General features: G+C 49.3%; 1 protein-coding gene across 1 annotated transcript; it reads right to left on the bottom strand.

Moving 5' to 3' along the window:
• Positions 1-12367: 12367 nt before the first annotated feature.
• Positions 12368-13876, bottom strand: RNF186 (ring finger protein 186). The gene has a single exon (XM_040229443.1). It carries the CDS (start codon positions 13424-13426, stop codon positions 12746-12748), a length of 681 nt encoding a protein of 226 aa, XP_040085377.1. The 5' UTR covers positions 13427-13876; the 3' UTR covers positions 12368-12745.
• Between the last annotated feature and the right edge of the window lie 352 nt (positions 13877-14228).

Below are 14228 nucleotides of genomic sequence, written 5' to 3' on the forward strand. Positions count from 1 at the left end.
TAGCTTCTTGATGAAAGTGAAAGAGGAGCGTGAAAAAGTTGGCTTAAAACTCAACATTCAGAAAACGAAGATCATGGCATCTGGCCCCATCACTTCATGGCAAATAGATGAGGAAACACTGGAAGCAGTGAGAGACTGTTTTTTTTTTTGGGGGGGCCCTCCAAAATCACTGCAGATGGTGACTGCAGCCATGAAATTAAAAGATGCCTGCTACTTGGAAGAAAAGCTATGACCAACCTAGACAGCATATTAAAAAGCAGAGACATTTTACTTTGCCAGCAAAGGTCCATCTAGTCAAAGCTATGGTTTTCCAATAGTCATGTATGGATGTGAGAGTTGGACTGTAAAGAAAGCTGAGTGCTGAAGAATTGATGCTTTTGAACTGTGATGTTGGAAAGACTCTTGAGAGTCCTTTGGACAGCAAGGAGATCCAACCAGTCCATCCTAAAGGAGATCACTCCTGGGTGTTCATTGGAAGGACTGATGCTAGAGCTGAAACTCCAATACTTTGGCCACCTGATGTGAAGAGCTGACTCCCTGGAAAAGACCCTGATGCTGGGAAAGAGTGAAGGCAGGAGGAGAAGGGGACGACAAAGGATGAGATGGCTGGATGACATCACAGATTTGACGGACATGCGTTTGGGTGAACTCTGGGAGTTGGTGATGGACAGTGAGGCCTGGTGTGCTGCGGTCCATGGGGTGACAGAGTTGGACACAACTGAGCGAGTGAACTGAACTGAACTGTGGGTGTGGGTCTGGTAATATCTTTCTATTGTTAGTAACCAACTGACAAAGTGTATCAAGCCCTGCCCAGACTAGTGAGTGGGGCACTCTCTGCCCCCTTCTGATGTATGTGTCATCACAGAGGCTTTCTCCATTCCTTTTTCACTGTAATAAAACTTTTGTCACACAAAGCTCTGAGTGCCTGAAGCCTCATCTCTAGTCCTGAAGCTAAATTCTCTTCTTTGTAGATCACAAATCTGACACTGTTCACCATAAACGAGGCCTCAGAGAACACTGGGTCTTGGGGGGAAGAGCTGAGGAGTTACTAGAATCCTCTTGGGAGCTGGCTTATTTAAAGGAGGGATATTAAAGGATATGACAGGTGGCCTTGTGGACCAGTAGGATGAGACTGGATTCAGGCCTCCTTTGCCTACAAATGAAACAACACAGTCAAAATGGTTTAAGCAAAGAAAGGGAATTTGTTGACACAAGTAACTACTGAAAAGTCTAGAGGGAGGTTGATTTTCAGGCATGGCCAGGTCTAGGTACTCAAATAATATGATTAGGAACCACCCTCTGGCTCAGAGGCTAAAGCGTCTGCCTCCAATGTGGGAGACCTGGGTTCGATCCCTGGGTCGGGAAGATCCCCTGGAGAAGAAAATGGTAACCCACTCCAGTATTCTTGCCTGGAGAATCCCATGGACAGAGAAGCCTGGTAGGCTACATACAGTCCACGGGGTCACAAAGAGTCGGACACGACTGAGCGACTTCACTCACTCACTCACTCTATCACTAGGCTCAGCTTTGCTCTGGGTAGGTTTCACTCATAGAAAAATCCTTCCCTTGGTGGGGCAAGACGGTCACTGGAAAGTCTAGAAAAACATTCTAACAGCCTAGCAACTATGGCAGAGGAAACAATTCCTCCAGGTAACTCCAATAATATTCCTGGGTAGAGCTCTCATTGGCTTAGTACTGAACCAGATCCTATGGCCAGGGGGCATGATGCTTTGATTGGCAGGTTTGGGAAACATGCTCTACCCACAAAAGATGAATATGGTAATATTACTATCAGAACTCACTTGGACTGAGATTGGGTTGGGAGGAGGCTAGGCCTCTCAAAGAAAGATCCAATCAGGCAGGAGTTCACCTCTAATTAGCTTTGGTGGGTGGAGATTGGCTCACACACCTGCTGCTGTGTCTACTCAATGGCCCCTTGTTCTTTTGCAAATTGCTTCCTCCCTTGTTTGACGTCCTTCTCCTTACCAATCACATGATTCTGTTGGGGCAGCCAGTCACAGCCATGTTGGTCATAGAGGAGGGCATGTGACCCAAGATGACTAATCAGAGCCCTTCCTTGGGATTTTTGATCATTTAACCAAGAGAAGAAAGTCTATTCCTTTCTTTCTGGACATAAAACTAGGAAGACATGAGTTGGAGCTGCCCAGTTTCCAATATCATGGAAAACAACTGGTTGGCGAGAACAAGACTCAAGTGCAGAGAGAAAAAGAGATGGAAATGGAGAGAAGCAATCTTAATGAAGCCCCATGTGTTAGTTTCATCACTGCTAAGACCCAACAGAAACCTGCCTTTGCCACCATTTGGTTAAAGGAGCCAGTCCATTCATGTTTTTGCCTAACTTGGCAGCTAGTGCTTCTTGGGTACATCCTGTGCGCAGTTCATGGTGCTAAATGGTCTCTAGAGTGAGCTCGTTTGATGCTCGTAACCGCATGATTCTCTCCCCATTTTGTAGATGTTGACATGAGGATTAGAGCGTTTGAGAGTAAGTAGCAGCTAGTAGCAGAGTCAGGATTCAAACCAGACAGTCTTCAGAGCAACTCATAAAGCTCTAAATCGCTGAGTGAGTTGGGTGTGGATGAGGCAGGCATATCAGAGTGGGATTAGTACTGGGTACCAGTCTCACACCCAGCCTTGGCTCTCAAGCTGCCTAGACTGTATAGCGTTGTTCTGTTAGGCTTAGCGTCTTATTTTTTCACTATGAAATACGTACAGAAAAGCACATGCAAGATGTAGACACTGTTTATAAATAGCTAGAAAATAAATCTCATCTATGTAACTATCACCTAAGTCACGAAATAGAGCATGACCAGCATTCCAGAAGCCCCACTGGGTACTTCTCCACAGTCAGAACCTCCTTCTCTAGAGTTACCCTTCGTCTTAGACTGTTCAAGTCGAGAAACAGAAGGGAGGAGGACGGAGCACAGCCTCTAAAGGAATGACCTGGCCATTGTTGTCGCTCAGTCGCTCAGTCGTGTCTGACTCTTTGCAACCCCATGGGCTGCACAGCATTCAAGGCTTCCCTGTCCTTCACTGTCTCCTGGAGCTTGCTCAGACTCACGTCTGGAGCTTGCTCAGACTCACGCCCATCGAGTCGGTGACGCCATCCAACCATCTCATCCTCTGTTGTCCCCTTCTCTTCCTGCCCCTAATCTCTCTCAGCATCAGGGTCTTTTCCACTGAGTCAGCTCTTTGCATCAGGTGGCCAAAGTATTGGAGCTTTAGCTTCAGCATCAGTCCTTTCAATGAGTATTCAGGGTTGATTTCCTTTAGGATGAACTGGTTTGATCTCCTTGCTGTCCAAGGGACTCTCAAAAGTCTTCTCCAGCACCACAGTTTGAAAGCATCAGTTCTTCAGTGTTCAGCCTTCTTTATGGTCCAACTCTCACATCCACACACGACTACTGGAGAAACCATAGCTTTGACTATGCTGACCTTTGTTGGCAAAGTGATGTCTCTGCTTTTTATAGGATGTGACAAAAACTGATTAGAACCAACTAGGTCCAAAATGGCAGAAGATTCAACTTCCAGTAGACCTTGAGCCTCCTTAGCCTATGAAATTACCCAGCACATAAAAACTAACGACACTGTGTTTTGAGGCTCTCTCTCTTGCCTTCTGAGATAGCCCACTCTATCTGTGGAGCATGCTTGTCTCTAGGTATTAATATTCTTACCTGTCACTTCATCTCCAGATTCTTTTGTGATGAAGCAAGGATGTCAAATTCACTGGCAATAGTCTCACCCTGTGGTCTGATTTGAGCATGTGCATACATATCCTATTCCCGAAGCTGGTGAGAGGCTGAGAGGCATGAGGGTGGTAAAGACTGTCCCTTCCACTGTGTGTCTTTGCCTCCCCTACTTGCCGGGTGAGCAATGGATGCCCATCCATCTTTGCTGCACGGTTGGCTGGGATGGATGAGCAGGTGTGTTGGGCACTGTGCCAGGAGTTTACACATGATCTCACTGAATTGTCACAAAACCTATATCAGATAGGCTTGATTTTCTTGAATTTCCAAACAAGGAAATTAAGGTTCAGGAAAGGCATCTATCATGCCCAAGGTCACACTGACGATAAACAGTGGGACTTGGTTTTGAACCCAGGTACATCTGCCTGTGGGCCTTCCTTTTTTTCCTGGTTCATTTTGATGGAGGCAGGGAAGATGAGGAAGGAAGGGAGAGAGGTGGGCTTAGGAAGCGGTTTTAAGAGCAGTGACTGAGAAGGGCTGGAGCTGGGTTAGACCCCCTGCTTTCAAACTCAGTGCAGCCACTAAGGCAAGTTCCTTATCTTATCCATGTCTCAGCTGCCTTCCTGAAAACGGGCTCTGTGTTGATTCATTGAGATGACGGTGTCAAATGTCCAACAGAAAGAATAATAGGATTGTTGTGAAGAACAAAAGAGCTCTGAGGAAGAAAGCTCTAAGGAAGCTCTGAGAACAGTAGCCCGAATGTGGGAAGCACTTGCTAAACATTAGCCACGATGGAGGCTGCTGTGGCTTTGGAACTGCTGTACCCACTGCTACTTTGCAGGCTGCTTTGTTTTGCAAACTGGCTCCAGTGAAGGACCTTGGGCTCGCTGTCTACACAGAACTACAGTCTGTGGACTTCCCTGGCAGTCCAGTTGTTAATAATCCACCTGCTAATGGAGGGGACATGGGTTTGATCTCTGGTCTGGGAAGATCCCACATGCAGCGGAACAACTAAGGCTGTGTGCCCCGGCTAGTGAGTCTGCGTGCCTACAGCTCATGCTCTGCAACAAGAGCAGCCACTGTAACGAGGAGCCCACGCCCCACAGCTAGAGAGTAGTCCCCACTCATTCCAGCTAGAGAGAATCTACATGCATCAGCGATGACCTAGTGCAGCCAAAAAAAAAAATTATATATACATATATATATTTATATATATATATATATGTAAGAATGAGACTTTGTTTCTTCTGGGGATTCTGAAGCCAAGAAACTGGAAACCAGTCTCCTCCAACAGTGGCTGGCCTGAGATCCAACTCCATGTTTTCCTGTCCAGTCCCACATTTGAGCAGAGCTGACCTGGCCACCATTTCCCTGGTGCTGATATCTGGGCAGCCTCACCACAGATTCAGGCTGGCTCTCAGGAGGGCTGGGGCAGGGGTGCAAGAGGTCCTCCACTCCTTGGCCTGTGGCATTGCCTCATTTTCCAGGTTTTGGAGGGGCTGAAGTTCATGGTGGGATTTTTCAACAACCAGGAGCCTAGAAGTCTCCTGTATTAGGTCATGAACTTTGGTTGCAAGCAACAGAAACTGACTCTGGCCATCTAAAGGGAAAAAAAAAAAAAATGTAGGGAAGGAAACGGAGCTCACTGAAGCAACTAGTGGCTGAAGGGTCCGAGCTGTGGGGACCGTCTGCTTCGTTGCTACCACTTTAAACACTCATCTCTCCTTCCTCACTGACTCCAGACTGCAGTTCTGGAAAGGATCGTATGATCTGTACCGTGTGACTGCTTCAGCTGAAATGGGAGGTGCGTGGAGGAAGGACCAAGCACCCCAACTGGCGCAGTGGTTGCTGGTGGGATTCTTCCTTGGCTGAGGTTGACCACAGAGCAGTTTCCCCAGCAAGAGAGACGGGGGATCCACAGGAGGGCTGTGGAATGTAACAGAGTCAGAGGGAGCAAGACAGACAGTCCTGTCCTCTTCGAGCAAAGAGGCTCTGATGGTGAGTTCCTCAAGCATCTTGAAATACAGGCTTTCCTGCTTGTCCATGCAGACAGGCTGCTACGAAACTGTGAGGCAGTGAGAACTGTAGCTTTAGAGTCAAACTGTAGGTTCAACTTCTGGCGCCTCACTCACTCACTTGTGACCTTAAGGTTGGTCAGGCGTCTTAAGGACTTGGGTTTTAACTCTTTAACCTGTGAAATGGGGATAATTATTCAGTAGTTCCCATATGGTTGTTTCTAACATTAAGGATAATTTAGGAGCTGTGGGCTCTGATTACAGCTTCATCTCTGACATATTGGGCTCTGTTTGGGAGGGAAATCACAGGGATTTTCTGAGCCTCAATTTGCCATGCACGAAATGGGAGTGAGAATTTAGTCTTTGGTTATCAATCAGACTTGATTTTGAGCCTGACATTTCCAAGTGTGTTGCTACAAGACTCTGGGCAAGTTATTTTGCTGAACTTGAAGCAGCCCAGCTAAGAGGTCTGGTGCAAGCCCAGGCACAGAATAGATGCTGTATCGGTTCCTAGGGCTGCTGTACCAAGGAGCCACAATCCTTTGTTCCTTAAACAACACTCGTGGCTCAGACGGTAAAGAATCCGCCTGCAACACGTGAGACCCGGGTTCGATCCCTGGGTTGGGAAGATCCCCTGGAGGAGGTCATGGCAACCCACAAAAGTATTCTTGCCTGGAGAATCCCACGGACAGAGGAGCCTGGCGGGCTACAGTCCACGGGGTCACAAAGAGTTGGGCACGACTGAGGGACTAAGCACAGCACAGCACACTGAGTCCAAGTCTGGTCTGCTCCCTCCACGACAGGCCAATAAATCAGGAGACGAAGTGTTGAGGCAAGAAGAGCAACTTTATTCGGAAAGCCAGTGTCCAAGAAGATGGCTTACTAGAGTCTTAAGGTACCGTCTTACTGGGGCCTGGATGCTAGTTTCTCTTCTAGAACAAGAGGGAGGCGGAGTGAGGAAGCAAAGGGTAAGGGCCACAGTGGTGGCATTCCAGGTGCTACCATGGATGGTAGCCCGCCAGGCTCCTCTGTCCATGGGAGACTCTAGGGAAGAATGCTGGAGCGGGTTGCCATTTCCTTCTCCAGGGGACCTTCCCTACCCAGAGAGCGAACCCTGGTCTCCTGCATGGGAGGCAGTTTCCTGCATTGCAGCTGGATTCTCGACCAACTGAACCACCAGGGAAGTCCCAAAAGGCCGTAAGTCTTGCAAAATATCTCCTGATTTGGCCAGCCTCAGGAAGGGGATGTACTAATTTCTCCTTTCCTGTGGCCAGTCCCCAATGGGCAAGGTCAGGGTGTTTCCTTGCGAGCTGAACAAAGGCACTTGAACATTCAGACAGAGGGGCAGGGTTCCGGAGGCAGGCTGCCATGTATGCTCATGGCTAGAGAGCGCACACTTGTCGTGACTGCAGTGACAGAAGCAACAGAAAGCAAAGGGTAAAGAAGCGCATCTGACCTGGAATCAGATTCTGTTCTTCCCTGTTACAGTACTAGAAACTTCCTGTCTCATACCGTTCTGGAGGCTACGAGTCCAGGATTAAGAGCTCAGCAAGGCTGGTTCCCGCTGAAAGCCCCGGGAGAAAGTCCATTCCAGGCCTCTCTCCGAGCTTCTGGTCACCTGCTGGCTGCCTTTCGCATTCCTTGGCTTGTAGAAACATAACCCTTTTCTGCCTTCGCCTTCACGTGACTCATCTTCTGATGGACCATCATGTTGTCTTCTGAGTGTGTCTGTCTCCATGACCAGTTTCCCCATTTTTATAGGGACACCAGTCATATCGGATTAGGACCCAGGCTGATGACCACCTCATTTTAATTTGATTATTTTTGTAAAAATCTATTTCCGAATAAGGTCACATTCTCCTGAATGGAAAGGAAGTCCAAAACAGAGGCGATATATATATATCTGATTTGTTTTGCTATAGTAGAAACTAATACAGCATTGTAAAGCAACTATACTCCAGTAAAACTTAAGTTATTAAAAAAGCAGAAAATAAATAAGTTCACATTCTGAAGTAGTAGAGATTTGGGCTTCAACATATATTTTGGGGGGAAGGGAGACACAATTCAACTTTGTACCCATTAGTTTCTCTTTTTCATCAAAGTTCCTTATCAAATAAGATTAAATATCTTGTTCAGTACCTGGCACAGAGCAGACCTTCAATAAATATTTGTTGTGTAAGTGGACTGACAGATCTTAGATTTCATGGTGTCCTGAATTCTCAGAGAGTTCCCTACTGACTCAAGAAATAGTCTCCTTTAAGAAAGTGACTTCAAGGTCCTCAGGCAAGAATATAAAGTTCATGTGAACAGCTCCAGGCAGATTCAAGAGCTCAGATCTAATTTCTCTTTGAATGTGCTCCATGCTCTCCCCATAGCCTGAGAGACTGCAGAAAGGTCCTTCATTCCTGGAAATATTTTCCATTGCCACAAAGAATTCATTGTTCCAGCAAAGACCACAACGCTCCCTTCAGTCATCTGAGAGAGCTTCCAGTGATGAACGGGTGCTGTAGGCTGAGATGGGAATCCGGCTGTAGGTAATGAACAGGCGACCTTCCACAAGCTTCTAGCCCTGGCACCCCTGAGTCCCCCAGCCAAAGGGGGAATGCCGCCTCTTCTTAATTTTTCACCCTTCAGGCCATGGGCTCACATACCTTGTTGTGCTTACAACGTGCCCAGGAGTGTTTCATCCGATATAGTAAAGTGACTCAAAGTCTAAACTCTGGAATTGGACTTCTGCTATCTGGCCTTGGCTCCACCACCACCTTACTGTGTGATCTTGAGCAAGTTACTCAACCTCTCTCTGTGCCTCAGCATCCCTATTGGTAATTTGGAGTTAATTAATAATAGCACCTGCCTTATAGCAGAGCGCTGAAGAATTGATGATTTGAACCGTGGTGCTGGAGAAGACTCTTGAGAGTCCCTTGGAGTGCAAGGAGATCAAATCAATCAATCATAAAGGAAATCAGTCCTGAATATTCATTGGAAGGACTGATGCTGAAGCTAAGGCTTCAATACTTTGGCCACCTGATGAAAAGAGCCAACTCATTGGAAGAGACCCTAATGCTGGGAAAGATTGAGGGCAGGAGGAGAAGGGGACGACAGAGGATGAGATGGTTGGATGGCATCACCGACTCAATGGACATGAGTTTGAGTACACTCCGGGTGTTGGTGATGGACAGGAAGGCCTGGCGTGCTGCAGTCCGTGGGGTCGCAGAGAACTGGAGATGACTGAGCGACTGAACTGGAGCGAACCTTATAGCAGATGTGATATCATATGTAATACACTTCACTCAATGCATACAGACCATACTAGGGGTGATTGTTTTCTTATATTACTGAAGAGATTGCTCATATTGAGGCTGGTTAATGGAGGAGGTAAATTCTAGTGTCTGGGGTTTTTTTCTTTTAATATTTATTTTATTTTATATACCGGCCAGGTCTCGGTTGCAGCACGTGGGATTCAGTTCCTTGACCAGGGGTTGAACGCAGGTTCCCTGCAGTGGGAGTGAGGAGTCTCAGCCACTGCACCATCAGGGAGGTCTCTAGTGTTCAGGTTTTAATCCATGTCCTTATTAATAAGATTGAATAAAATAAAGAGAGTCTGTACTCATCATTCCTGTTAGGTTTTTCTAGAACTCAATCCATTTCTCCTTGTCTTCCCTCTTTCTTCTTTACTTCCTTACAGTCCTAAATGCTCAACCATGAGTTTTTGTTTTTGTTTTTTAACTAATTTCCAGACAACTCTATGAAACCTGTTTCATGGATAAGGAATCTGAGATGCAGCAAGGTGCAGTGACTTCTGCGTGAGAAAGCTAGAATTCAAGCCAGGTTATATCTGACTTTAAGGCCACAGAATAGGGAGATGGGGCTGAAGGGGGTGGAATTTGGCCTCTCCCTGCAATTCCTGTCCATCCTGAGGACCTAAGCATAAAGTTGGCCACCAGATTGGCCTGTTCTGGATGACGCTCCTACCCTGGAAGGGCTTCTCCACCCCATTACCAAAGCTGGGCCCCTGTGCTCTGTCACACTGAACAGGCCCCATGGAACCCAAGGAGCTCAATGATTGATGAGAAAGCCAGCCTGTTGGGACATGGGATTCTCATTCAGTAGCATTAAAAAAAAAAACAAACAAACTACAATGTTGTGATAGTTTCAGGTGAACAGCAAAGGTATTCAGCCATACATATATGTGTATCCATTCTCCCCCAAGCTTCCCTCCCATCCAGGCCATCACAAGTTTTTTTTTTTTTTTAATGTATATTTATTTATTTAGCTGCACCAGATCTTAGTTGAGACATGCGAACTCTTATTTGTGGCATGTGGGTATTAGCTCCCTGACCAGGGAGTGAACCCAGGCCCCTGGCATTGGGAATGCAGACCGCCAGGCCACCACGGAAGTCTATCCAGCAGCACTTTAAGTGCCCAAGGAGCCCCTGGCAGGTGGGTGGCACCCTTCCCTACTTTATAGCAAAGCACGGCTCAGAAAAGTTCTGTGAGTCTGGCTGGCCACACCCTGGGTCTGAGCCTGGCTTTGAGCGCTGGCCCACCTCTCTGGCTTCTCCCACCCACATCCTTTCACAGCACTCACCGCCTGACTCCTCTGTTTCTCTCCAGGGCAGGCAGGGCGGACATTAGCTTCTCGCGCTCTCTCTCCTCACACTGCCAGGAGCAGAAAGGTACTCAAGGACCGGGGGGGACTTCAGGATGAAGGGACAGAAACGTCAGGACAGAGAACACACTGGTGGGGTCTGTGTGCCAGCACGGCTCCCTTCAGGGGAGGCTGGCACTGGGCAGCAAGAGTAAGGAAGACCAAACCGTTTTATCATTTTCTGTTCTTTCTCTTTAGCATAGATAATAGATGCTAGAATTCTCTGGCCTCTCTGAAGACTCCAGAGGTTAGTTTCCTATGCTGCCCCGCAAGCCCACTAGCAGTGACCAGCTTCCTGGTTGCTTTGGAACTGCATGCAAAGGAGGCAGGATATTGGAGCAGAAAGAAGCCTGGGTAAATTTCCTAGGGAGCTCTGGCAGTGGCTGGCTGAGCAACCTTAGGCAGATGAATTGACCTCTCTGTTCCTCAGTCTTCTCTCCGGCATGGTGGTCTCTTCATAAAGTTGTCATGAAGATTCAACTAAATAACGGACACAGAGTAGTTAATGTAGTGCCTGGCACATGGTAAGCACTCAGTAAGCATGAGCCCACCATTACTTTGGTAGAAATGGTGTTGTTATTAGCCATGGAAACCTTGGTGGAGGGTCCAAGATCAAGGTGGAATGGGAGTAGAGGTAAATGAGGAAAGAATGTTCTTTTCCTAACCTACTGGCTACCCTCCCAAACTGCACATGCCCCAGGCCAGTTCTGGAAATGCCAAACAATTCTTGTCATTTATTCATCCTAGGGAAACAACTTGTTCTCCAGGCCCACTTGGCCTTGGCTTAAAAGGATGGGGCCACCCACACATCCTCACTTATGCCGCCTCTCAGTACCTAGAGTTAACAAAGCCAATAGCGAGGGTGTCACAGAGTTGCCCCGAAAGCACCTTATAAGAAAAAAGGAAGATTTTGTTTGCAGATTGCAAGAGCTAATTGCACACAGACTTATACTCTGACTTTTCTGTATGTGACTCCAGAGGGGCTGTGACCCTTGTTCATTGTTCGGGAGCCCAGCAGTGCCCTCAGCTTCTGGGTTTCAAGAGACTTAGGAATAATCCAGCCCTACTAGCTCATTTTGGGGAAATGAAGCTCAGAGAGCCAGAAGGCCCAGATCCAGGACACACATACAACAGTTGTCAGGAAAGGGGCCCAGGAAGGATGATGGATTGGACTCAAGGAGCCCTTCTGAGGTTTCAGGTCTGCCTCTCAACTCTGCGGTCTTTGGAAGGATATCATGCAACATCTCCCATCTTTCACCCCCCTGCACCCTGACAGGTCCCCCTGGCTGGTGCCCGATTCCAGAAGCCACGGAAGGTCATTCCCTCCAGCAGAAGACTCCTCTCTGTTATGGAGCAGAAATGGTCAAGAGAAGACGCGAGAGCCTTTCAGATGACTGTGACTCCCAGGGTGAGGTGGGAAAGATGGGGTTATTGGAGAGGACCGTTGCATTTATGGGGCCTCTTATCTTTTATGACAAAATCTCAACTGGGCATCAGGATGCAATCAGAGAGAAAACAACGACTGTAAAGATTTGGTTCAAGAGTGTGGGATTGAGCGCCTCAGATAGGCAGCTGGACCCACCATTGGAGGGGAGTCCTTGTAACTCTGAGATTCTCCGTTGTGTTAGGGCCTGATGACATGGAGCTGAGAAATCCTGGTGGAGCTGCTGGGAGCAATTCCCAAACCCGCCAGGGTCCTCCCTACTCCTCCCCAACTCAGCCAGCCGAATGTGGGCATCCCCCGGCCGCAGCAGGAGTGTCACTTCTCTGCACAACTTCTCCCTCTCCATCCCTGGGAGCAGGTCAGTGGGAGGCCTGAGCCACCAGGACCTTTGGAGAGGTGAGATGGGCATCAGACAGCATCAGGGAAGCACAGGAGGCCTTCCCGTGGGCTCTGACTTCCCAGGAGGGAAGATATGTCCCAGGCAGAAACAGAAACAAACTACGCAAACACACAAAATCAAACAGAAAGAAAGAAAGAAAAAACTCAGAGAAATTGAAAAAAAAAAAAGGAGTTCCAGTTCTATTTGTTCTCCAATACCATTAATATTTGCAATATTCTCATCCTGGTACAGAAAGAAAAGTCAGGGGCATTGGACTAAAAGGAACGGGAGACCCCCTTCCTTTGCGCGTTCAAGTAGTTCCTTCCCCAGCCCCAAAAAGTTTATTATGCTGTACCCTCGGCAGGCGTAAGTCTATTGTCCAAAAGCACAGTTCTTGGCCCAAGACAGCCATTCTGGCTTTGGCTGGCAAGTCCAGCGGGCATTTACTCTCCCAAGGGAGCCGGTCCGCTGCATAACCGCTTCCTCTGTTCACTGTGATGGTAAGCGGGCCGCAGAGGCGGAAGGGACCCCCGACTCCGCCCAGTCAGACCTCGCTCAGGCGATGGAGGCGATCTCGCTGGGTTTCTGCTCTCTGCAGAAGAGAGTCCTGGGGGTGGGCCCGCAGCCGCCCTGCTGGCCGGGGTGAGAGCAGAAAAGCAGAGCCAGCAGCAGAGCCAGGGTGACGAGGAAGCTGAGCACCCACCGGATGACGCCGGGGTAGATGAAGGGCAGGATGAGGACGGTGAGCAGGACCAGGAGGAGCAGGTGCGCGGCCAGGCGCCGGGCCGCCGCGCGGTTGGCGCTCACCGCGTCCCGCTCCTCCTCTCCGGCCGCGCTGGGCTGCCCCGCCGTCAGGGCGACAGGGTTCGCCAACCCCTGAGGACGGAGCGGCACCTCCAGGCCCGGCCGGGCTAGCCGCGCCAGCACGTTCTCCTGGTCGCGCAGGGTGCAGACGAGGCCCCCGGGGACGGTCGTGACCTTGCGGCACAGAGGGCAGGGGATGGACCAGGCGTCGCCCTGCACGCACAGCAGCAGCTTCAGGCAGACGGCGCAGAAGGCGTGCTGGCAGCCCAGCAACTTGGGCGGCCGGATGCCGCTGTAGGGCTCCCGGCACACCAGGCACTCCAGGTCGCCCTCCGTGGGGCCGCCAGGACCTCCAGCGCAGCCTGCGGGGTCGGAGGGGGTGGCTTTTTGGCAGACCGGCTGGGGCTGCTGCGGGATCTCGGGGCAGGCCATTCTGGGCACTGGAGCCCCCAGGACGTGGCAGCTCACGGCCTGGGCATGGACAGGCAGAAATCGGCGGGTGTTGCTGGGACCCAAAGGCTGTCCGGCTGCAGGCTGGCTGGCTCTAGTCTCCTTGTCCTCCTTCCAGTCTTGAGCCGTCTGCCACCACTCTCCCAGCTCTGCTCAGCTTGTTTCTTGGCGCACGTTGTCCCTTCAGTTATTATTATTTCTTTCCTTGAAACCTAGGGTTAATCAGTAACTCTCCGCCTGGAGACTTTGAATTGCCTGATAGAAGGGCCATGGGGGCAGGGAGGGCCAGTGCGGGAATCAGGATTTTCCTGTTGGGGCCCGTGCGTCATGACTGCCCGCGGGACTACCACTTGTGAGCTTCAGGATATATTAGAATCACCACCACCACCCCATCCCAGGAATCTCTTTTTTTAAAAAAACATTTATTTAGGGCTAAGTCAGGTCTTGGACTTCCCTGGTGGCTCAGCAGTAAAGAATCTCCCTGCCATGCAGGAGACGTGGGTTTGATCCCTGGGTCAGGAAGATCCCCTGGAGAGGAAAGGGCAGCCCACTCCAGTATTCTTGCCTAGAGAATCCCATGGACAGAGGAGTCTGGTGGGCTACCGTCCACGGGGTCACAAAAGAGTCGGACACACAAGTCAGTGACTAAACGGCGTCAGGTCTTAGCTGCGGCGTGTGGGTTTCCTCTCTAGTTGCAGTGCTTGGGTTTAGCTGCCCCTACAACAGGGATCTTAGGATCTTAGTTCGCCAACTGGGTATTGAACCTGAGTCTGCTGCAGTGGAA

This window comes from Oryx dammah, unplaced genomic scaffold, assembly GCF_014754425.2.
Source record: "Oryx dammah isolate SB20612 unplaced genomic scaffold, SCBI_Odam_1.1 HiC_scaffold_27, whole genome shotgun sequence".
NCBI lineage: Eukaryota > Metazoa > Chordata > Mammalia > Artiodactyla > Bovidae > Oryx > Oryx dammah.